General features: G+C 60.3%; 6 protein-coding genes across 6 annotated transcripts; all 6 read right to left on the reverse strand.

Moving 5' to 3' along the window:
- Nucleotides 1–4,976: 4,976 nt before the first annotated feature.
- Nucleotides 4,977–5,267, reverse strand: LDBPK_302280 (hypothetical protein, conserved; the record flags this gene model as incomplete). The annotated part of the gene is made up of 1 exon (XM_003862892.1): nucleotides 4,977–5,267. One exon carries the CDS (start codon nucleotides 5,265–5,267, stop codon nucleotides 4,977–4,979), a length of 291 nt encoding a protein of 96 aa, XP_003862940.1.
- A 1,210-nt stretch (nucleotides 5,268–6,477) lies between these two features.
- LDBPK_302290 (tubulin-tyrosine ligase-like protein) lies at nucleotides 6,478–8,592 on the reverse strand (the record flags this gene model as incomplete). Its single annotated transcript, XM_003862893.1, has 1 exon — nucleotides 6,478–8,592. One exon carries the CDS (start codon nucleotides 8,590–8,592, stop codon nucleotides 6,478–6,480), a length of 2,115 nt encoding a protein of 704 aa, XP_003862941.1.
- Nucleotides 8,593–10,648: 2,056 nt separating this feature from the next.
- On the reverse strand, nucleotides 10,649–13,660 carry LDBPK_302300 (ATP-dependent DEAD/H DNA helicase recQ family-like protein; the record flags this gene model as incomplete). The annotated part of the gene is made up of 1 exon (XM_003862894.1): nucleotides 10,649–13,660. The coding sequence occupies one exon, from the start codon at nucleotides 13,658–13,660 to the stop codon at nucleotides 10,649–10,651; it is 3,012 nt and encodes a 1,003-aa protein (XP_003862942.1).
- Nucleotides 13,661–14,635: 975 nt separating this feature from the next.
- Nucleotides 14,636–18,550, reverse strand: LDBPK_302310 (hypothetical protein, conserved; the record flags this gene model as incomplete). The annotated part of the gene is made up of 1 exon (XM_003862895.1): nucleotides 14,636–18,550. One exon carries the CDS (start codon nucleotides 18,548–18,550, stop codon nucleotides 14,636–14,638), a length of 3,915 nt encoding a protein of 1,304 aa, XP_003862943.1.
- A 676-nt stretch (nucleotides 18,551–19,226) lies between these two features.
- LDBPK_302320 (hypothetical protein, conserved) lies at nucleotides 19,227–20,621 on the reverse strand (the record flags this gene model as incomplete). The annotated part of the gene is made up of 1 exon (XM_003862896.1): nucleotides 19,227–20,621. One exon carries the CDS (start codon nucleotides 20,619–20,621, stop codon nucleotides 19,227–19,229), a length of 1,395 nt encoding a protein of 464 aa, XP_003862944.1.
- An 863-nt stretch (nucleotides 20,622–21,484) lies between these two features.
- LDBPK_302330 (hypothetical protein, conserved) lies at nucleotides 21,485–22,549 on the reverse strand (the record flags this gene model as incomplete). The annotated part of the gene is made up of 1 exon (XM_003862897.1): nucleotides 21,485–22,549. One exon carries the CDS (start codon nucleotides 22,547–22,549, stop codon nucleotides 21,485–21,487), a length of 1,065 nt encoding a protein of 354 aa, XP_003862945.1.
- Nucleotides 22,550–23,859: the final 1,310 nt, after the last annotated feature.

Consider the following 23,859-nt stretch of genomic DNA (forward strand, 5'->3'; position numbering starts at 1 on the left):
GGATCTGCGCCGCTACAAGGGGACCCCACTGCTCAGCCAGAGTTGAACCGCTACTCCTCAGCTTACCAACCACCGCGACCTCGCCACCCGGCGGCTCCTCAGCGATGCGCTGCGGTGCGGCGTGGCCGCTGGCCACCCCGTTCTGCGGCGGAGCGTCATTTGGGAGTGCACGGGTGAAGCTGGTGGAGACTGGCGGTGGCGATGCACCACTGTTTGCAGCCACAGCGGGCGAGGTCGTCATCTCCGAAATGTCGAACGGCACGGGGGCCAGACCACGCGCCGATTCCACCACGTCATGGAAGAGCACCTCCACCGGCGCCAGAGCAGCGGCGTTATCGACGAGCCAGTCGTCCACGTTGACCTTGGGAAAGTCATCGACGTCGATCTTCTCGCCTTTGCCGGCCAGCTCTGGGTGCAAAAAACGCTGCAGCCGTGAGCGCAACGCCGCGCCACGCCAGACTGGCTGGATGCGCTGGACGGCAAGCTCCTCCTGGCGCGCCCGGGACTGCCGGTACGCGAGCCGCAGACGGGCCAGCTCGAGGCGAGCCCGTCGAACGAGTACGCGGCCGTGCAGCCACTCCGTAAGATATGCGCGAGCGAGAAGGGTGATGTGGTCTTGCTGCTGCTGCTTGTAGGAAAAGTTACGCACGTGCGCGTTTGCTAGCGGGTCACCCTCCGCAGGCACAGCAAGCGCCGCTGAAGGGGGACGAGGAGACAGGTTGATCCACTCAGACACCGTCGCGGCGTCGACCCGGTAGTGTTCCACGTGACGCTGGTGCTCCGCTGCGCGAACGTGAATTTGTGCCGCCGTTACCGCGTTCAGATCCGCAACTGCTGCAGCACCGTGATTACTCGGTGGCTGATCGCCGTCGCGTTCCGCACAAGCAACAGCAACAGCAGCAGCAGCGTCAGAGGCGGTTAGCTCCCAGCCCTTAGCGCGGTTCAACGGACGCTGTGCGTACGCCTCGCGCAGCTCCTTCTCCTCCAGCACGTGCTGCAGCTGTGCATCCCAGCACAGGGCGGCAAAGACCTCTCGGTATAGCTGGGGAGTAGCAGGGAGGTATCGCGACGACGACGTGACGCACGCAGCAAGAGCAGCGTCGGCGTGCCATCCGCCGTCCCGATTGTCGCCTACCTCTGTCCCTGTTGTCGGTGCATGCGTAGATGGCGAGTGGGACTCCGGCATTCGTCGCAGCTCACGAGCGCGTTCCCGAGGGCGGTTGTTCAGTACCTCCAAAGACGGCGAGAGTTCGTATAGTGCACGAGTCACCGCCGCGGCAATTTGGGCATCATTGGAGTCCTCGACCAGACACGGATTCCCCGTTAGATCAAGCACCTGCAGCCGCGTGCAGCATCTCAGCGGCTCTAGTCCGCTTAGAGAGGCAAGCCGATTGTGCGATAGCCTCAGCGACCTCAGCCGCGGGCAGTGCTGCACTCCGCTAATGTCGCTGATCTCATTACCCTCGGCCTGCAGCACCGCCAGCATCGGAAACCACCCGAGGGTGGCAGCGCCAAGGGAGGTGAGCTTGGTGTGATTCACAAACAGCTGCGTTAAGCAGGGGTAGACGTACTGACTCGTTGGAAGCGCACGCAGTGGATTGTGCGAGGCGCACAGCTTGCTGAGCAGCATGGGCGAGCTCGATGTACCTTCATCTCCACCTCCATCTGCTCTTGCAGTCAATGTTGCGAGTTCGTTGTTCCCCACATCCAGCTCGCGCAGCAGCGGCATCGTGCTGGCGGCTCGCACATCAGTCAGTCGGTTATGAGCTGCTGACAGCTCGCGCAGCTGCACGCAGCCACTAAGGGAGTCAAGGGTAGTCAACTTGTTCTCTGTGGCCGTGCAGCGAACCAGGGAGGAAGAGGCGAGCGTACCCAGCGGCGTGAGCGAAGCAAGATTATTGGAGGAGACGCTAAGAGACAGCAGGTGAACCTGCGCCGCCAGCGCGTGGTTGCGGGCCGCCGCTACGTGGCGCAGGTGCGAGGAGCGAGAAGAGGCAGCGCTGGCGGCAGAGAGGAGGCGCTGGTCGGGCGATCCCGCCGCGTGCACTTTGCCTGTCGTGGCTGTCGCGCCTGATGCGGCCAGGGTATGCAGTTGTGCATGAGAAACGCTGAGCGACTGCAATGAGGAAAAGGTGCGGACAGCCTCCACGACATCGAATTGCCGCAGAGGATTGCCGCTTAAATCCAACTCCTTCACCACACGCGCGACCGAAACCGCGGCTTCGGGTTCGCGCTGTGCCCTTGCACCTTGGGCAGCGCTGAGGCTGAGCTGACGCAGCTGGCCCCAGTCTACCTGCTGCAGGTCTTCGAGGGAGAGCACGAGCTTCGCCAGGTGCTGGGGTGCCCGCCGTGGGTTGCGTACCACAGCGTGGAGCGACGGCCAGAGCAGCCTCACAAATGCGTCGGCGTCCAGCACTCGAGCATCCGCGGCGGTGTGCCCGACGGACATACCGTGCTCCTCCACTACAGGGGGATTCTCCGGGAGCACCACCACAGAGGCTGGAGTTTCGGTGCTGTTGAGACTCTCAGCAGCACCCTTGGCATGAGCGCGGTAATGGCCCTCAGCCTCTACAAGAAGACTGCGGACGCTCTCGAGTACCTTTTGCTGCGTCGAGGCCCAGCGCAGCAATGCGGCTCGTTCTCTGAGCAACGGCGCGATCCGCCAAGCATACCATTGGCTCTCGCGCAGTGGGTTCTCCCCCAGAGACATCGCGGTGTCAGCTGCAGGCGCGTCATTTTCGCCTTGCAGTGTCCGTGGACCTGGCCGTACACGCTGCTGCTCAAAGACGGCGCGAAGCTGCACCATGGCTTTCTTTGCAGCGGCTATCTCGCCATCCACGCGTTTCCGGGTGGCGATTCGAGCACGCTGCTCTTCCTCTTCTGCGTCGCGACGCAACGACCGAAGCGATAGTGCCTCCTCCTGCAACAGCTTCTCCCGTTGCACCTCCCACTCTAAGATGAGTGTGTACACCAGCTTCTCCGTTTCTTGGAGGCGTCGCAGTTCCTGTGACTGCTGCGCCAGCGCTCTGTCCTTGTTGGCGGCGGCGAGGAGCTCGGCGTATGCGGCTCTCTCTGTCTCGCAAAGGCGCCCCGCCGCCTGCACAGCAGACTGTGCCAACGTAGTACGCTGCTCTGCGTACCAAGTGAGACGATCTGCACAGGCACGAATCTCGCGCTCCACCAGCTCATCTTCGATGCGCATGCGGTGACCCTCAGTGGCCTCGCGGTCTACAAGAAAAGACTCTAGTGCCGCCTGCCGGCGAATTCGTTCTAGCGAAGTGTTCACAAGCGACACGGACTCGGCTGCACCATTGCTACCTCCGCCTTGCTGCTCCAGAGCGGCGTTGGCGCCATCGTCGAGGCCTACCTGGGTATCCGGCTGAAGCGACCGCGTTGGAGCTGCCCCACGGTAATGTTGCTCCTCTCGTGTGGGAGAGAGGAGTATGTCGAGCTGCTGCACAAACGACGGAAGCGTTGCAAGGCCGAGTGCGCTTCGGTCGTCTCTCTGCAGCGTTGTCTGCGCCATTCCTCTTCGCGCAGGACTACCGGGCCGACACGCTCGCACGTGTGCCTCTCTTGACGCCGCGGCGTCCAGCTGCATCTGAGCATCGCGGAGCTCCGCGTCTGCGATCAATGCAAGTACCTCCGTGCTTCTCGTGAGCAGCTGCGGAAGCGACACGGACTTCTCTTCCTCAGTTGTAAAGTCGGTCGGCGGGCCCACCGCCTCTGGCACCGCCTGCGCTCCACTGCGGATCCCGGGATGCGCCGCTGGTGCCCGCACCACAGCGCCGTTGCTGCCAGGCAGCGGCTGAGCCGCTACCGTCTGCGAAAGCGGGAGCTCCATCTCGAATGCGCAAAGATACGGAAGGCCCGGCGTTAGGGAAAACAGTGACGGCGCGTCCGCGTCGACATCTTCGGCGCACGGTGCCATCTCCACTTCATCATACCCCGCACAAATGTCGCTTGCAGGTGTGTCCACTGTACGCAGCGCTAGGGCGGCACGGAGCCGTGCACGTCCCTCGCGAGCACGACGAAGCAGCTGCACTGCCTCCTCGTCGTCTTCGTCCCCGTTCAGCACCTCCATCCTGTCGAAATACACATCTAGCGCATCCTCGGTAAGCAGCGCCTCGCGCTCTTGCTGCTTGCGCACGGCGTGCGCTATGTCGTCTGCTTCCTTGTCGCACGCCTCCGCGGAGCATGCCTTCAGTGCCTCCGTTGCTTTGGCGAGCAGCTGCTCCGTTGATTCAACGAGGCGGTGAAACTCGATATCCTCGGTGCATGCAGGCGCGCCCGCTGCTTTCATGGGGGAACAATCACCACGGCGCGCCAAAGGTGCGTCATGCGTGTCCGGCACAAACAAGTGCGATGCCATCGAAGTGATAGACGCGCCCTGAACAGCTATACTCGCACGGCGTGCCCACTCTTTTCCGCTTCGCAAGACGGCAGCATGCCGCTCCACAGCGGGAGACCGCGTGAATCCGGTAAGTGGCAGCGTTGACGCGTGGCCCTCTGCTCGTTCTCTTTGGCGCCCATCGGCGTTGCTCAGGTTCTCGAGAGCGTCTAGGGTGTCCGTAACGGTCTCCATCAGCGACGCTGGTGTAGTTCTGTCCAGAAACATGAGGGAAGGAAACTTCTCGTGGAGATACAATCGCAGCGGGTCCCTGTGTGCATGTTCGCGGCCACGCCTTGGTGCAATTGCGTTGCCATGGCGGCAGGAGTCTGCGGCAGCAGCGTGATCGCCTACGTCGTCGTCGTCGTCGGACGCCGCACCCGTAAGAAAGACATGGCCGTCGCCCATCTGCGATTTAAACTGACTCGGTGCTGCCCACTCAAGGTAGTCGTCGTAGGGTCCCTCGGCGCCGTACTTGGCCAGCAGTTCAGCCTCCTCCTCAAGCGTCAGCTGCGGAAAAGACGCCACCGCTGCGGCGGCCGGGCCCGCCTCGCCATTGGTCTCGCCGCCAGAGTCCGCATTCATTCTAAAGTATCCTGCTTGCTTTTTTGTTTCGTAGTCCTTTTTTTCTAGAGAGAACAACATGGCAAAGGAATAGTGCGCGGCAGACAGCGGTTCCACGTCTGCCTGGAACCTCCCTAGTACATCGTGGCCGCCGTGCGTACGCGGCGACGTTTGCTTCTGTCGCCGATACGTCGCGTGTTCGAACGGGTGCAGTGGGGAGAGGGAGAGAGGGAGAGAAGTATGGCGGAGGACACGCGATGCCTCGAAGACACAGTAAACTGCGAGCATCGTGCACGGTGACCAAGCGTGGCATGATCAGGTCCAGAAGCTTCTGACGTGCATTAGTGGAAGGAAGACAGCAAGGACGTTTCGTCACCTCTGTACAGAGGGGGGAAGGAGGGTTTTGTGGTGAACTGGTGAGCCCAGTAGTAGCACGCAGATGTGTGCTTCTGCACTCTCCGGCGCCCTCTTCCGGGGGAAGGGAGGAGAAAGGAGGGAAGCATACACGCAAAACGGAATGAGACATGGATTAGCATCCACCACCACCACCACCACCAGAGAGGGAGAGACAACGGCAGTCGAGTACCGGTGACGCGTATATTTGACTTCTGCGGATTGCCTTTTTCTGCAGATCGTTTTTTTTTTTTTTTCAAGCCTCGTCGAGACGCGGTGTTTTCGAAGGAAGGTGTGCATGCGTTGAGAATGAGGATAGCGCGCATTGGGTGCGCGTCTACGGATGGAACAGAAGAGGGGTCGCGGTGTCTGTGAAGATGAGGGATGGGGAAGATAAAAGTAGTAAGAACACATCGCAGCATTCATGACCACAACAAGAAGAGAGGTTGGGGGAGGGGGGGCGAGGAAAGGCGGCGGGGCGGCGGTAGGGCGAAGGGCAAGAAAGATGTCCACCTCGCGGGATCACATGGCACGTTAGCAAATCAAGAGAGCGCGGACTGGAGTCAAAGTGGCACGCAGAGACTTAGGAATCCACGGAACATCGAATGCCTCTCCTTCTCTTCCTCCTTGAACGATGCATGTGCCTGTGTCTTGCACCGGCATACCCACTTCCTTTCCTGCTCCCTTCGCGGCACCATCGCGCTGCCGCACTGTCAAAATCATCGTGCCCACCCTTCCACATATTCGCTTGCAAAGGAGGCGCAGGCTCACCGATTTCGATGAGCATCAGAGACAGACTGACAGGCGCAAAGAGAGACGCGTACTGGCGAACGTTCACACGGAGAGCTGCTGAGTGAGCAGGAAGGGAGATGCATCACCCGAAAGACGTCGGCATCCCTTCAGGGAAGCAAGGACCACACAAGCTACAGTAGGCACATTTCAGGAAGATCAAGGCCCCCCCAAAAAAAAAACTCTCTTCCCTCAATCTCGCTATGCTCCCTCTTCGCCTCTCGTTGCCCGGGCAAAAATGCCGCAGCGCGGTACTCGCGCACAAGTAGCATGAGCGTGTAGACGTGCGCATGGGTTTAGTGTCGTCACCGGACATGAGAAAACAAAAAAGAACAAGAAGATCACGACGCCAACGCCCACGTATCCTCCTCGCTGAGAAGGCCCTGTGACTCATACGCGTGCAAGTCTGCCAGGTAGGAGGAGCACATCGCCAACAAGTCAAGTGGCTGGTGCAAAGTCGGTGGTGCTGACAAGCCCGAGAAGCTGGCTGAGCTTTCCATTTTTATTTGCTGCGAAGACGTCCCTGAAAGCGTCTTCGCGGGGAAGATGCGGTGGAAGCCGCGGGCGTAGGCAAGCTCGTCCCTCATGCGCAGCTCCACGTCCTCGCGGGCTACAGCAGCGTTGCCGCAAGCAACCACATCGACGTCGCCCGTCTCCGCAGCGTGGAAAAGCCCCCCATCCTTTGCTGCGAGGGGGCCGTGTAGGTCTTCGCGCAGCTGGGACGAGTTCCAGAGCGTGCTACCTGGTGCCATATTCCTCTCGAACGGCTCTAGCATGGCCAAATTGAGCAGGTCAGCCACCACGTTCGTCTTGGTGGCGTAGTCGAACGTCGAGCTGCTCTCAAGTGACGGCAGCGTGTTGACTTCAATGAGAAACGGATTGAGGCTGGCATCGAGCATGACGTCGAAGCCGTAGAGCTCAAAGTAGCTGCCCGGCATCGGCACACGGCGGACAGCATCGTTGACGACAGGCCGAACCGCCATCAAGGTGCGCGTGATCAGCTGGGCAATTTCCTCGCGCACCGCATCGGAGGCGCGTCGAGCCGGTGTCACCCCTGTTCCGATCGTCACAGTACTGCCACCGCCAGCATCAATGTAGTCCCACAGCCGTTGGAGAGACCATTTGAGCGCAGGTGCGGCTTCATCCCCGTCAACCGCGTTGGTTTCCGTCGGAAAGGATAGCACGGAACGGCCGTTGCCATGCGTGGCAACGTAACGCCTGCCGACCGAGTAGTTTGTCAGGTGACGGAAACGGTCGTGCATGTGCTTTGGGCAGTGATCCGACAGAGCCGCACTGCCGCTGTCGTGATCGCCCCTATTGCGAGAAGCAGCGCTTTCGCGGCTCGTGCCACCAGTAAGAGCGCCTGGTAGACCGGCTCCGTCGCCCACTTCCATCCCGTCACCGTCGATACTCGAGGATGATGCGCTAGTAGCGTCGCTATAGGGCTCAGCTGCAAATCGCACCAGCCCCTCCTCGTGCCAGTAGACGGTGAGTGGGTTGTAGGATGTGACAGCAACGTACAGGCGCAGATCCACCTTCCGACCCTCCACAAGAAGAGGATTCTCAATGTACTCCTGCACAACGTAGCTGCTGAAGAGCCGCCGAGTCTCCTTAGAGGCTGCCTTACAGTCAATCTCCTCCATGATGCGCTCCCACGACGGCGCGTGCGCCGTGCCGCCTTGCGACATCAAGATGCCTCGGCCACAGCTGCCTCGAGACGGCTTCCAGATGAAGTGCCGATTGCTAGGTGCGGCCTTCATGGCAGTCACCAAACTCTCGCGTTCCTGTGGATAGAACCAGGTGCGTGGCATGTAGCTGTAGCGCGACTGCACCGCCTTCCGCTCTCCTGGCGTAGTGGCACGCTGCATGGCATCCTTGAAGGCCCGGCGCACATTCACCGCCATCCCTCGCTTGCAGCCGAGGTTGGCGTGGCTAAGCGGAAAGTGGTTGTACCGCTGGTGAGAGTTTATCATGCGAAGCTTGTCCATGTAGGCTGCCTGCTCAGACGAATCAGCAGCGGGAAAGTCGAGCAACGGGGTCGGCTGGCCGTCGCGCAGCATCTCGCAGAACCGCATCGAGCGTCCCCACACGAGGTTGCTCGCCACGTCGCGAGCCTCTGCAGGGACGCGGCGGAACCCAGCCTTCAAGAGCGGCAGCCGTAAGGCGTAGTACTCGCACGAGGATGACGTGATACTGAACAGTGGCAACGCTGTCCCGAGCGAGCTGGGCTGAAAAGCGTAGTCCGGGGGGCACTTCTCCCGCATGCGGGGAAAATAAAAGCTCGCCTTGCGCTGTGGGCTGCTCGACGGCTTCAAGTACACCGGCATCGGCGAAACAGACTCCACCGCGTGCATGAGGGACGACGATTTAGAGGAGCAGCTGCTTGCTGACTCACCCGCTTTTGCGGCCACTGCAGCCGCCACCGCCGCACAGAGACGTCCGTGATGACGGAACATGCTGCTGTGCACGAATGCCACGAGTAGAGGGCTTTCCTGCAGCCGGGTGCAGGGAAAGGGTACAGGGAGTGCGTAGAGAGTCCTGACGCCCAGGGACGAACCGAAGCAAGGCAACCGAGCTTTTGATCTTCTAATCCGTCGAGCAGCAGCGGAAAAGACGTCCCCCCTTCTTGTTTGCTTGTTCCGACTCCGCCTGCTCTGCCTCTCGGGTGCGATGACAAGCGTGCTCCCTTCTCGCGCACTGCTTGCTCTTCGCTCCGTGAGATCAAAAGCCAAACAAAGGCACCGACTCACATCCAAGCTGTTCAGCCCCGGTTACTTTATAGATTTCTGTATCGCCGCGAGTATCGGGCAATAATGTCGTCTACACGCGGCGACGCTGGGGACAAGCAAACCCTCACAAGAGGCCCCTCCCCCTCAAAAACACACATACAGGAAAAAAAAGAGCAATGGAGAGCCCGTTGGATTAGTCGTCTGTCTATCTGTATGCCTGCTTCTCTGTGTGTGTGTGTGTTGTGTGCGGCGTACTGGATTCTTTGCGCGACCCACAAATGAGTGCCCGTGTCGCCCCTCCGGGCGCGTTTACGGGGAAAGCGAAGGGGGAGACGCCGCCGGAGATGCGCAGTCGCGCAGAAACAAACACGGAAAAAAAAAAGGCGTGATGAGAGGATGCCATTGGGATGGACAGACGGATGGGAAAGGGTCGGGGGGAGGGGTGCCACCCGTGCATAGAATCACCCTTGCTACCCGCAGCTCCGTCCTTCACATGAAGCCACTGGGCCGGAGAGCACCACTGCACTCGGTTGACGAGAAGAATGTCCTGGGAGTTGAGGCGAGCAGGCCATGATTCTGGCGCTATCACCTACACGTGCACCCTTCTGAGCTACAGATGCAATGACCTAATGTGCGCGCGACGGCAGGCGCTGGGCGAAGGTGCCCATGGAGGGCTTCGGCTCTGCTTTATGCTCGCTCACTCACAGTCGATGCAGCTGGGTGAACGAAACACCCCCTCACGCTCACAGCTACAAACACACAGATAGAGAGAAAAGCACACATACAAACACGCACACACACACACAAGACTAGAAATGGTCTCGCACGACGCGATGCATCATCGTGTCGCTCCGCGCGCATCCGTGCCGACACCGACATGACAAGGACATAAAAAAAAAACAAAAAGGGGGTGGAAAACCAAGGCATGAAGCCATGGAGCTCGCGATTCGAGCTCAGTGCTCTTTTCACGGAGCGCGAGTGCGCCAGCATCTATGCGTGCACATTCACGTGCGTGTATATATATGTGTGTGTGTGTGCGTGAATGGCCGGGCAGAGGCGACTTCCTCCTCCCGCACAGCCACCAATGTTTCATATTTTGTTTGTTTTGTCTTGCTCCTTCCTGATATCTTGCTCTTGCCATACGACCTTTCCTCCTCACTTGTGGGGTTCGTTCTCTTCTTTGGTCATTCCTCACCCATACTACGTGCGTGTGTGCGTGCGGAGAGGGGGAAAGGAGTTTCGCTGCTCGTATCTTCTCCGATCTGAGCCAGCACGCAGTGGGTCGGGCTTGTCCGCGTGCCTTCACAAGCCGCGTTCGCCGAGTGACACCTACTTTCCAGGCGAAAGTAGGCCCCCTCTTGCCGTCGCTCTCTCGCCGCTAACGACACAAAGGACAGGGAAAAGAGGAGGACACGGACAGTAAGAAAGAAGGCGAGGGAAAGGTAAAGAGGGAGCAGGGGCAAGGCAAGATGGCATGGTTTATAAATACGCCGCGCACGCACAAGAGGAGGAGGAAGCTCATGGGAAGAGTGGGGTACCCAAGAAGTCGTCATACACACACATGCGCGCGCGTAGAAGCGCAGGCGCACAAACGAATCCGGACCTACGTCGATTCACCACACACTCCGCGCTGAAAGAGCACGCTCCATGCGGGACAGTATGGGCAGTGTTTCGTTGACCCCAGGGCTCGGCCGTTTTTTTTTGTCTTGGGGAGGGGGAGGGATGCGTTTAGCGGTTTCGCTTTTACTCCTCTCTCGTCACGCTACTGAGCGTTACTACTGCCTCACGCGTCAGGGGTTGGTGCTTCGAGGTGGTGGGGCGCAAGCACCTGTAGTACCCAAGACAGCTCAAAGGTGCGCAGCGCCCCAAAGTACGGGGAGTTCACGTACCAGCTCTGAGCCAAGGGGAGCTGCCCTGCGTACTTGCCATGCTGGATAAGACTCCTTGGGCGAATTCCCAACAAAGCACGCAGCGCCTCGTAGGTGGAATGGATTCGGAGGCGATTCTCTTCGACAAAGGCGTTGACCAGAGATACGGCCTTCAGCTTGCCCATCTCCCGACCTGGCGGCCTCCATGAACGATGGCCGTTGCCGAGCCCCGTGTCGCACCAACCGGGCTCCTTGCTCAGCTCAGCAGCAATGGCTTCGTGGGTTGGGCGTTGAAGGACGCTGAACATCCGTCGCAGCCCGGCCACCTGCGCATCCAGACGACCGCGATGGAGAGCTAAAAGGTGCGAGGCGAGCGCTTGCTGACCGGCAGGACTCGCCGCCTCGTCGAACGAGTCTGCCAACTCTAAAAGCAGAGCTGACGACCTGCCGTACTTGGCGACCGTTACGATACCGCTTTCCACGAGGTCCTGCATGCGTTGCTGAAACTCGTAAAGCGGCATCGACAGCTTGTTCGCCATTTCGATCTGGTTCGGCATGTTTGGTGTCACACGGCACAGCTCCAGAACGGCGTCAGTGGCCCCGAGCTGCCGAAGGAGAAGACCCACGCCGGCGACGGCCGAGGAGGAGCCACCTAGTGCCGCTGTGGCGCCAGTGCGCCGTCGCTTCAACGGCGTTGCTCTGCCGTGAAGGGTGGCGTTGCTGGCTGAACTCGCCAGCTCCGGATCACCGTCCTTTCCTGCCTCTTCCTGCACCCGTAGAACCTTGTAGCTGAGAGGGTACGCGCCGCAAACACTCTTGAAAGGGGCAGGTAGACGAGAAGGGGATGCGCACGAGGAGAAGTCCTCAGCAAGCGGAGCCTTGACGTGAGTTGTGGTGAGTAGCAGGAAAAGAACTGTCTCGATGATCTCCTCACTGAACCCCAGCTCCGCTGAAAGAGCGGATACAGAGACAAGCATGAGTCGCTGCCCGACGTGGGTGGCAGAACATGACAATATCGCACGCACGATGGAGTGCATCTCGGACGGCGAGAGCAGCGTGCCCCAGAGTCGGCACCGGAGGGTGTAGAAGTCAAAAGGGTTGTACAAGAGACGGCAGATGCTTGGCGCACCGTCGCGGCCCGCCCGGCCAATCTCCTGCACGTAGCACTCCATCGAGCTCGGTGCCGAGGCGTGGATGACGCTGCGGATGTTGGCCTTGTCGACGCCCATGCCAAACGCAATCGTGGCCACCAATACGTCGATCTTGCCTTGCAGAAACTGTCTCTGAGTGGCGCTTCGCATCGTCTGTGTCAACGCGGCGTGATACGGGCGGATCACCATCGCGACCTCCGGAGCGCGTGGCGCCTCTGCATGCTCGTCATTGGGGTTCTCCTCCGTACCCTCGCCTTCCGCGTCATAGGCTGGGCTGGCCTGCTCGCGTGGAAGCGGGTAGTGCGCGGCGTGGAACACACCAGAGCGCGTCCCCGACGCCGCCGATGGCGACGGCGAATGCGATTGCCCACATTTGGAGGAAAGCAGTCCCGACAACGCGTCTGCGTCTGCACGGCTTTGTACGTACACAATCATCGGCTTCGGCAGCTGTTGTACCGCCTCTAGGAGCGCGTCCTGCGTCACGCGCGCAGACGGCTCCCGAGCCTCAGCATCGTTGCCAGACGCTGAAGGGAGGTGGTGAAATGACGCATGGCGCTCGACTAGGTCCGTCACCTGCAGCCGAAGGTTCGCGCGCCACGGATCGCCGCACGTCACCGTCCGCACAATACCGAAGCTGGCTTGGATGTCGTGCGTGACGGCCTTCGTCGCAGTCGCGGTGAGGCACAGGTACGGCACCGCCGCCAGCGCCTCCCTCGCGCACATTGCCTGCCGCTCCTGACATGGGTGTGCCGCTGGGTCGCCAAGGAGGGGGCTCTGCAGCACGCGGCTGACGTACATGAAGGTGGGCCGGAAGTCGTAGGCCCAGCCGGACACACAGTGCACCTCGTCCACGCATACCAGCGCCAGCCGGTGCGCCTGCGTCTGCAAGAGACGCCGCAGCGGCACACTCGCAATGAGCTTCTCCGGCGACACAAACAGAATGTCGAGCGGGCAGACCGGGGACTCGAGCTGGGCAAGCACTCGTGCCTCCCGGTCAGCGCCCACCTTTCCCGACAGCACAAAGGCGCTGAGGTGATCAACGGCGTTGACTTTCTCTGCCTGGTCCTCCATAAGCGCGAGGAGAGGAGATACAACGACGCAGAAGCGGCTGAACAGGTGCGCCGGTAGGCCGCTGCTTAGCAGAGCGCCGGCAGATCTTGGGGCAGCCGTCTGCCCTTCCTTGGCCGCCGTTTCGCTTGACTGCTGCGCGGTTGCCGGTGCCGTCGCAGCTTGCCGGCACCACCGCGTGTAGCGGCATTGAAACAGCAGACGATGAACAAGCATGGGAAACTGGAAACAGAGAGACTTTCCCCAGCCGGTGGGGCACACGGCGAGCGTGCTGACGCCAGCGAGAACCGACAGACACACCTCTTGCTGACGGGGCTTGAAGGCGCCAGTGTCGAAATGGAAGCACGTGCGCAGCAGGTACTCACACGCCGGAAGCGTGTCTGCGCTTTGCGGCGCTGAATCAGGTGACGGTGTCTGGCCCGTGCTCGCGGCCGCTTTGGCGGCGTCCATGATCTGCATGAGCATCTGCTCGAGGTTGGTCACATCACATTCCGACTCAGCCATCGGGGCCAGAGGAGCAGAAGCTGCCGATGCGAGGGATTTGGAGGTGGCTGAGCGTGATTCCGGAACAGGTAATGCTTCGTTGCCGTGAGAAGCACCGTTGACGAGCACATTGCCCGACGCAGGACGGTTCCCCAGCGAAGTACCGAGGAGGTCGCGCCTGGTGCACTTGCGGGCGTGCAAGAAGCCGACCTGGTTCATGGACATGGTGGCGAGAAACGGAATCGGTTCCTCCGCGTCACTCGACTGAGGTTCTTCGACACCTGCAGCCGGTGGCTTCGGTGGCAAGGTACTAAACTGGCGCTTTCCGCTGTCGCCCAGCGGTGGTTGCCGTGGCCCTGACGATGGCGACGGGGACGACGATGGCATTCCCTGGGACGCCGCAGCTTACAGCTGCCCTAAAGGGTACACCAAAGACTTGCGAACGGACAAGATACGTGATGTCATGACGGTGCTCGATATATGAGTGCGCCAATATGTGTGGATACCTCTGTGGGTGTGTGAGCATTCAGAGGTGCCTCTAGACTGTGCCTTCTATGCATGCACGTCCGTGCCTACCAGTGTGCAAATAGCGAGAGCAGCGCTCGCAGCCTTATCTTTTTTTTTTTTTGAGGGAGGGCTTGCTCTCGTTGTTCCAGTATGTGTGTGTGTGTGTGTGGAAGGGGAGGGGTGGCCGTCGTGGCAGTGACACTGGCAAAGAGTGCGAAGACGGAATGGCGAAAACGAGAGAGGGGTCGCGTCGCGAAGAACAAGAAGAGCGACAACGTGAAAAGGGACGATGAAGACGTTCTTCTCAAGCCCGCGCAAAGGATCCATATAACCGCAGCACACGCACATATATCACGCCAGCAACATATCGAGGTGAAGCTGACACCTTCCCGAGGGGGAGGGGGATGGGGAGGGGGAGGAGGGTCGCAGGCAACGCGACGTCAGAGGTTCTCCCACCTTCACTAAAACCCCAGAAAAGCTTGGCGGCTTTTCGCCTCACCTCATCTCGCCTGCCTCAAAGGCGAGCCGTCACCCCCTTACGCTGTGGTGGTCGCTCTTTTCGTATTCGTGGATGCGGCTGCGTTCCTCTCCACCGAGCCGTGCAGCATAGCAGCAATCGCGCATGCACACGGCACGTCGTCCCTCCTCATCACGGATACACGAGAGGCTCGACAGCACTGCGCGAAAGCGGCACTAAATACCAAACTCCACATCTGGCAGAAGTCGATCCTCGCTGGGGTACACACTCGCCTCATCTTCCTCGTCCTCCTCTTCTTTGGCGACCATGTCCTCGCCACCTTTGCTGCCCTCATCGTCGGTGGCGTTGTCGCGTCGCCAGCCTTTCCGTGCCTCCACCAACGCCCGCACGCGCTCTCGTGCCTCGCGCAGGTGTACCTCCAGCATCCCATCCGGGTCGTGAAACGGGTAGTGGTAGCGAAAGCCGAGAAGGGTGAGCTGCGCCACATCGTCTTGGATGCAAACAAGTCCGCGGTCTCTCATTCGCTCAAAAGCGTCGCGCACGTCGGTGAAGCCAAGTGACTGCACCTGCGGCGCCGGCCACACACGGGACGCCATACGCAGGCGAACGATCGGCAGCATATCAGGGACACGACCAAACTCGTCCCCGTCATCGTAGCAGAAGAGATCCATCAACGGCGCGATGCGAGCGTGAAAAGAGCGATTGTGGGGGGCGGGAGCCACATTAGCATCTGCCGTCCTCATCGTCGGCGCTGGAGCGGTCTCACTGATTCGATGATAGCTGCTGTCCTCATCACCTGGGGAGCCAGTCCCTCTATTGGTCGAGGCTCCGTCCATAACATCTGCCCAGAAGTCGCGCCGCTCTCCGGTGGCGGGGGGACGTGGTGGCGGCGACACTGGTGCTTGGGGATCTGTTGCTCGCTTAGTACTTGGAGCGGTTCGCTGGTCCACATTTCCGCCACTGGCCTCAATCTCATCGGCAGCATTCACATCCTCATCACCGTCGAGCATGTCCGCGGGCACCTTCGCCTTTCCAGAGACTAAATACTCGAGAAGGTCATCCGGGGTGATGCTGTCCATGACGGTCCGCAGAGCCTCCCGAACCTCCATCACGCGGGCTGAGGACAGCTGCAGGTGCTCCAGGAAAGTTGATACGCGGTAGTCGCTCTCCAGGCGGCGCCGATAGGAGTCGAAGCGCCGCTGACGAGCTGCCTCGGCGTCTACACGGCTCTGCATTGCTTTGCGCCGCAGTGTTTCGAGTGCAACCTGCCGCTTTCGCTCCAGTGCCGCTGCATCGTCATGGAGGCGTGCGACATGGGCGGCGCGGCGGCGTTGGAGCTCCTCTTGCACATGCTGCTGCTCAGCAGTCCTCGCAGCGCGCTTCGCCTCTGCCGTATTGCAAAAAGCACGGTGCGCGTCAGCCAGTGCGCGAACGCTCTGCAGCTGTTCCTGCATCCGTTGGTGATCCTCTTCGTGCGCCTCCTGCCGTGCCGATTTCGCTGCGGTGAGGTACTTTTCCTGCAGCCTTTCCACCTCGTCCAGCAAACGCTGAAGCCCGTGTTGGGAAGCGGACGCCGGCGCACGCTCGAACGCAAGACCGCACGTTGGCGGCAGCGCTACATCACCGGCGCATGCGCTTGATGTGCGCATGCGGATCAGGCTGGCCACCAGCGCCGTGCCGTCGCCAGCGCCCACCGTGGTGGCGGCAACGCACTCCGCGACGTCGGCAACAATGGGGTCGCTCCACTGACTGCACAACAGACCGAGCAGAAAGGCGGGGGGGATCGGGTGCAACTGCTGCGTCAACAGCGAAGAAGTGGTCTTGGCTGCTTGCCCGGCTGTCTTCCCTCCTCCTCCCACGATCTCTCCACTTGCAGCGGCACGCACAACAGCGATCCACAGCGCGCGGCAGGGAGAGCCCCACAACACCTGCGACAGCATCTCTGCAGCCGCATTCGAAGTGGATGGTAGAAAGAAATACGAAGGCAGCAAGAGGGGCGACAGCCACAACATGCTGCCGGTGTCCTCTGTGAGAGCGGTCAACACGGCTATCGTCGACGGTGCACTCAGGAGCGTCCTCATAGATGCAAGGTACGTCATGCCACCGCCTTCAGTGTCTCTGCACAACGCTGTCATTGCCCACTGCCACATGAAGCATGTGAATATGCTGAACTTGTGCCACAAGGCAGCGCTGAGGCGCTGCGACTGGTGCTGCAAGAGATAGGAGTACGCGCGAACGACGCAGTCAAGCACATGTCCGTCTTGATAGCACACACTATCCACGGAACTCCCGCCCTCACCGCGTGATGCCTCTGCGCCAGCACGCAGCAGCGCCGTCAAGAGAAGACAGGTGCAGCAGCCAGAGAGCAGCTCCGAGAGAGGAACAGGCGCTGGAACGGCTGCTGCTGCAGCACTCGGCAGCCCCCCATTCGGTGAGCTCGATGCGGCATCGATACGAGAACCTTTGCCGCTTCGACCGGCGGCGCTCTTCTGCTTTCGCTTGGACTTGGCAGCGCCACCCTTTGCAGACTCCTGTTCATGCTTTGTGGATGGGCGGACACCTTGATCTGATCTCGGGACGCCCCTTAGGACACCCTCAAGGACGCTGACGACGCTTGCCTCCACCAATGATGCCGACGCTGTGGCTGTCGCCATCATCAAAGTGGCGTCTTCCGTTCCCCACTCCAGCTGCCGCACCAGTCCTCTCCGCCAGAGCGCCACTGCGGCCGGTCGAGCCAGGAGGAGATCCCCAAAGACCTGCAGAGGCGCCAGCGCCATCGGCAGAGCGCTCCCTTCCACCAGGAGAACACCCAGCTCGGACTGCACGTACGCCGAGGACACAGACGCGCATGACGCCGGCGCTCTGTCGGCGAGAAAGACCGCCTTGCTTGCCTTGCAGACGGCAGCAATCAAGTGCGATTCCGTCACCGACAGGCGTGGCTCCGTCGCCGCAGTATCTGGCTGAGACGGCGGGGGAGTCGTTGGGGTTTCGTCCGAGCCGAGGTCGCAGTAGATGAGGTAGAGAAATACGTACACCAGCAAACTCGCCGTGGCGTCCTCGGTGCCGATAGACCGCGACACTGCTGCGCAGCCAAGTCGGCGGAGGCGCGCTGCGTCCCACGCGCGAAGCGCTACGTCGCGAAGCTCGCGGCTAGAGAGCAAGGTAGTATGCCCAGCGCGCTGCGAGGCTGCGACAACGTCCACGAAGTAGTCCAGCAGTGGTGCGTCGAGGCAGGGGAGCAGCGAAGACGGCTTCAGCTTCGGAACGAGGTGGCCCGCGTAGACATCCAAGATGCGCCGCGCCAGCTCCCCGTCTCCGGCGACGCAGGCCAGAAATTTAGCTGTGTTGTCGACGAAGGACTCGAAAACGGCACGACACTCCTCAGAGAGCGGCGCTTCGATCATGGAGTGCAAGAGGGCACACGGCACAGCGGAGTAGCCACCGCCAACTTCACCTGCCCGATTGGCGCCAGACGCGGTGGTAGATGGAGAAGAAGGATGCGCCTTCTTGTCGGTATCGCCGGCATGTGAGGCGCCTCCTTTGCCTTTCCCAGGTTTGCTATTGGCAGCGTTCCCAGCAGCGGGGGGCTCGAGCGCCCCTAAGCGAAGAAAGCGGCGCATGTAGGCCGGCGTCAAAGAGTGAGTGAGCGCCATGAATGTAAAGAGCGTCACCTCCTTCTCCACCTCTGCGTCGTCGCCGTCGACTTCCCTCGACGCCGCCGTCGAAGCTCTGGCGAGGGTGCACGCCACAGATGAGCCGCTCAGTGAAGGCACCTCTTGAGGAGCCAGCACCTGCTCTGCATCCCGTAGAAGGTACGAGATGGGATAGGTGGATAGTGAGCTGGCGTGGGCGGCCGCCAGCAGCAGTGGACGATAAAGCCGCAGACATGGTGTGTGGTTCGGCGTGCCCTCCTTGAGCGAAGCGCAAAGGATGGGCAACGTTGTGGTCACCTCGCTCACCCCCTCAAGGGACTCGAGCTTGCCGGCCGCGGCGACGGTGCCAAGTGTCCCTTGCACCGCTTGGGCCTTGCTGACAAGGTCATCTGGGGCGTTGACAGGAAAGGGTGGTCGTCCAAGCGCGTCATCGAAGGCTTTGATAACCCGAGACGCCTCCGCCCTCCAGTCCGTCATGGAAGGGTGCACGACGGGCGGAGGGAGAAACCTCTCAAGAGCGTGCGCGTCTGTCACTTTTTCAGTTGTCCACAGTTCGTGGAGCGGGAAGAGGAGTCGAATTACAGAGGGGGAGAGCACGCGTGAGAGCAACAAGCAAGGGGAATGAACAGCTTGTCGACGAAAACACAACCTCCGATGGCGCCATGGGGAAGGCGGGGAAGAGAGGGAGGGGGTGGGGGCGGGTGGACTCCAGTGTGTGACAAGGTACAGTGACCCCAACTTACCTACCGAGCAAGCAGTGTAAGAAGACTTCAGCGGCAAGGGTAACTCTTCTGCCTGTATCATTCGTTTTGCTTTTTCGGGGTGGTGGTGGTGGTGGTGGTGGGGTGGAGTGAGGAGGGAGGAACGGAGGGAGGGAGGGAGGGGGAGGGTTCGTACGCGGCCACGACGGATAATCCGTACTTTGGCGGAGCCCCGTCAGCAGCGAGTGCGCAAAGAGAGGCGCCAGCGACGACAACCACAAAACTCCGAAACTGCGATCAAGGCGCAGCGAGCTAAAAACGGGTCCGCCTCCCCTGACCGCACACCGTTCCATTAATGATCCTCCTTCCACCATTTTTCCTTCATCGGCGTTCAGCATCCACAACGGCAGCGCCGATGGGAGGTCAGACAGCGAAGAGCTAGTACCCTGTACTTACGTCGCCTCATCGGTGCGCACTTTCCTGTGGCTCGAAGTTGGCACACGGAAGACCTGCTCCAGCGCAGGGCCCTCGATGAGGTAGACTTGCGAGAAGGACGCGCTCTCCGACTCCGGCAGCAACGGGTGGTCGCAGGCGACAGAGAAGGCGCGTAGAAACTTGAGACGCAGATGGCACTTCTCCAGCGCGTTGCGCAGTGCATCTGCGAGGGGACGGCGCTTCATCGGGCAATCCTGATTGGCTTTGCTCTCGTCACCGCCATAGAAAACCTTGCGACGGGGCAGGAGGTCGTGCACACCAAGCGGCGCCTCTTCCTGGGCCACGATGAGCATCGTGCCAACGCCAATCACTTTGTTGTTTGCAAGCGAACGCACGAGCTCCGCCCACTGATTGCTGGTACTGAGGAACTTGGGGTGGCACTCGATGTACACAACATCTTGCTGGTGTCGTACACGCAGCTCGGCAGGGTCGCAGCAGACGGTCTCGCAGGTCTTGAACACAGAGGCGGAGTGGTTGCAAATTAGGTTTGCCCGCGCCCACTCCAGCGACGTCTCCTCGCGGTGGAGGACGGTGACGTGCTTTGCCGTCATGACCGCGTTCATCGCGGCCGACCCGCTGCGGTCGTAGATTGTGAGGACGCGCTTCCCCTTCCCCACATCGCGCATCATGCGGCGGGTGCGGCGGTGTGCAGGGTTGATGAGAAACAAGTTTTCCGTTGACGGCATCCGCATGTCGGGTCTCAGCCAGAGGTGACTCACACCGCCCTCCACGTACAGCTGCGGGAGCGAGATGGTGGGCGTGACGATCGACACCCGCGCTGTATCACCGAGAGTCGGAGTGTCCAAGAGCACATCCTCAGCGCCGCGACGAGACAGGAAATCCAACAGGGGTGTCACTAGCCTCTCCGCCCCGAATGACGTTGCCACAACGCGCACGAAGCACTCAGAGAAAACGTCCACAAAGAGAGACGGCAGACTATCAGCGTAGCCGTTGACGACGCGGTACGTGTTGCTCTGTGTCTGCGGAAGAATGCGCCGGCGTCGCTCCCATGCCTCGTGCACGCGGGCCATAAAAAAGTCTTCGCTGATCGCCGGCAGCATCGCGGCCAAGCTCGCTGTCATGTCGAACACATCCACTCGCTTCAGATGCGGCTCGTAGAAGCCGAGTGCTACCAGCGAGTTGTCATCTCGGCGGACCTCCACGATGCGGCCGGCCTCCAGCTCATGCCTGGCGAAGTCGACGCTGCTGGGGTGGAAGAGTCGCAGTGGCAGATTGCACTGCCGACGCCGCGTCATGAGCCGGTGCTGCGTCGGCTGCAGACGCAGCTGCGGAAACTTATGCGCCGCCTGAATGCGGCTACCCGCCAGCGGCCCAAGAACCTTTGCGTGCATGCGAATGTAGAGGTATACCGTTATTACGAGATGCGAACAGAGAGGGTGCGCGTTGAGAGTGAAGTGAACAGAGGCCACATCGGCTTCGCGAGTAACAACAAGAAGTCCCGCAAATATATGTCGATTACGCCGTGCGCTGCACTGCTGATGAGCAACGGAGAACAAAAACAGCAGAGAGGGGGTAGAGGAGAGGGGGAGGGTGGGGACGAGATTCTTCACAGTGGACCATCTGAAGAAACTGAGAACAAGTGTGGAGAAGCAGTTGGAGGCGGACGTGGAAGACAAGAGTGAAGCAGGTATGGAGAATCGCGGGCGTTAACAGCGAAGAAAAGGCAAGGGCAGAGAACATACTACAGAAGGCCCGCTCGGGAGAGCGGTGTACGACGTTCATGACCAGCGTGCGTCATTGTCGTCGCCGTCACCTTCGCCTACCCTCAGAGCTTGCAACGCATGTTCGTGTATTCTCGTCTGTGTGGCCTTCTCGTCACCTCGGCTGCTTTTTTGCCTCTGTCACTTTCCTTTCCTTTTCAATCCCTCGCGTGTGCAACGTTAAACAAAGCAAATTGTGTTCGCTCATGACGATTTCGCTGGCGGTCGTGAACGTCCCCCTTCACCCGCCCGCAGCTCGCAGACGGGAGGGAGGGGGGGGGGGAACGCGCACGCGCGTTCCGTCAATGAGAGGCAAAGGAATGCAAGGCAACGCTCCTTTTCCTGGCTTTCGCGTTTGCAGGTCAGCCATCGCGTATGTGTGTGCTGGTCTGAAGCACGTGCGAGGGCGTGGGTGGACTCAAAGCAGGATTGGCCCCTCAATCACACAGCACGCCTCGGCATCCCCAATCCCTCCCCATCGCAGTTTAGCCCCGCTAGTCCATGAGATACCGCGCCGCCCAAACATCGTTCATGCATATTACGCTTTGGCGAAGGAGAGAGCCATTGTGAGATGGATGCCCCCGGCTCACTCCTCTGCCGCCCCCCGCTAGTCGATAGTCGAGCGTAATCTCTTCACCGCGGCTAATGCGGCGCCGTGCACGCACGACAACGGAGCGCCGCACCGCCGACACCACCGCCGCGGCGGCCGGTGACGTGCCACAGTGATTCAGTGCATCCAGCCCCGGCGCAAAGACACTACAGCTGCTATCGGGTGTGTTCGAGGTACTGGAAAGTAGCGGCATCCGCAGAACGCGGGAACGCACCAGGTACAGGCTTGTCAGAAGCACCGTGTCGAACAACGACGGGGCTTCGTCGAGAAAGCGGAACTCCACGTTGCTGGCGTGCGTCATGATGGCGTCACGGAGGTTGCTGGACAGCTGCTCGAGGCACAGGTGTGCCTCCGCGGAGGAGGCGTCGCTGTAGATGGACTCCAATCCCCACTGCAGGTAGTCCTCGAACGGCAGGCTGGCAGTAAACCGGTCGGACAAGTCGTGTGGCGCTGGGCCAATACTATGGGCAACGCGTGTTGCCGCTGAAAGGTTTAGCGCGTGCGCGTAGAAGTAGCGCAGTGCCACGCAGGTAGCGAGGGCGGCCTCGACCGGGGAGAGAGTAAGCGCCATCACCGACGGCGCCGCAGCGATGCTCCCCGGCGCTGCTTCGCACGAGATAGCAGAACTCAAAGACACGCGGTCGGCGGGGGCGTCAGTGGAGAACCTCTGCAGCCACACCCACGCCTCCGGAAACAACGCCACGCCCCGATTGCAGTGGCGCAGGTGCCGCGCACCCTTCACATTGTCCAACAAAGGTGACGAAGAACGGCCGCCATCGCGTGGAAGGTCAAGCTGCGTAATGAAGCAGTAGCGAAGTGGTACCGATAGCACTAAATCACCGCGGTTCAGTGCAGCAGCGGCGAATACGCCACGAACGCCGTTGCACCGCCGTCGCTGCTGCCGCAAAGCGCACCAGCGCGCGCCGTGGAGCCGATGCAAGAGGCTCATCAGCGTCTCGGTGCGCCCTCCGCGCCGGGGCCAAAAAGCGGAGCAAAGGAATTCTTTTCTTTTTTTTCTTGGGCGGGAGTGAAAGGGGTTTCGCGTCTCGGACTTTCGACTATGGATGCTGGCAGCAGACGCCTATGAAGCATCTCCCCCTCCCTGCAAAAAAAAAAAAGCGGTGCTGTTCACGCTCCGTGTGCGTGGGTGTGGGTACGCTCCCATGCGCGCTATGCGTGAGTTTGTGACGGCGCGGCACAGTTTGGCGCCTGATGATGAGCTGAGCATGGGGTCCAAAAACGCGAATAAAAAGAGTTGGTGTAGAGGTGTGGCGAAGAGGACACACGCCCACACACCAGTGGAAATGAGCAAAACCGCAAGTGAAAAGGTGAATACATAAGGACAGAGAGTACGCTATGGTGGTGAAGCGCAACATTTGGCATGCACTGCCGCAGTGCGGCTCACGCACAGTCCATCAGCGCACACGTTTCTCTATGTATGTATGTGTGTGTGTGCGCGCGCGCGTGTACGTGCGCCGGCGGCCCTGTCATCCTCCACTTTGCGCGCCCTCTTTCCCTCATTCTTTTCGAAAAACAAACAAAAAGAGAGCGAATAGAAACAGACGCACAGACACCACGTCCCTCTCGGCGAACTTTTAGGTGGATGTCGGAAGGGCAGCGAGGACGGCGAGGCAACACCTTGAAAACGGTGGCGAAACCGCTGAGCAATCCATACCTCTCGCGAAATTGGACGTGCGAACTTCTGCAGAGATCCGCTCTCGCCTCCAGTCAGTTGCACCAAATTATTCCTTGTGTTGAGGCACAAACGTGATTCTGTCGCGTGCTAGGCAAGCAGCCAGGACGCACAGATCCGGGTAGGTCACGCATTAGTTTTGTCTATCCATTTTTTTTTCACTTCAGCTCAACCGTTTTCATATAGCCTCTGATTTTCTGCATGATGCAGACGCAGGCGTTTGGGTAAGCGATTTGTTTTTTTTCCTTTGAGCTTCATGTGAGAGGCCTTCGTCCCCCCCCGCCGCCGCCCTCTTACACGCTGCTGCTTTGATGCGTGGTGTTGCTGTTCCTGTTTCAAAATTCATCAGTAAACAGTGTGAGGATCAAGTCGATGGGTGCGCATGAGGGTCCGTGGCGTTTTCCCCACCGCGTCATCTTGCTTGTGTTTCTTGTTTGCTCGTCTCTTCGGTCCGTATGGCCGCTTACCGATCATCAAAAGAGAGACGAGGACAAAACGTGGGAAAAGGGACAACACAAAACAAAACAACAACAGAGACGGCGCAGTCGTAGACGCCCGAGCACACG

Source organism: Leishmania donovani, chromosome 30, assembly GCF_000227135.1.
Source record: "Leishmania donovani BPK282A1 complete genome, chromosome 30".
In the NCBI taxonomy this organism is placed as follows: Eukaryota; Euglenozoa; class Kinetoplastea; order Trypanosomatida; family Trypanosomatidae; genus Leishmania; species Leishmania donovani.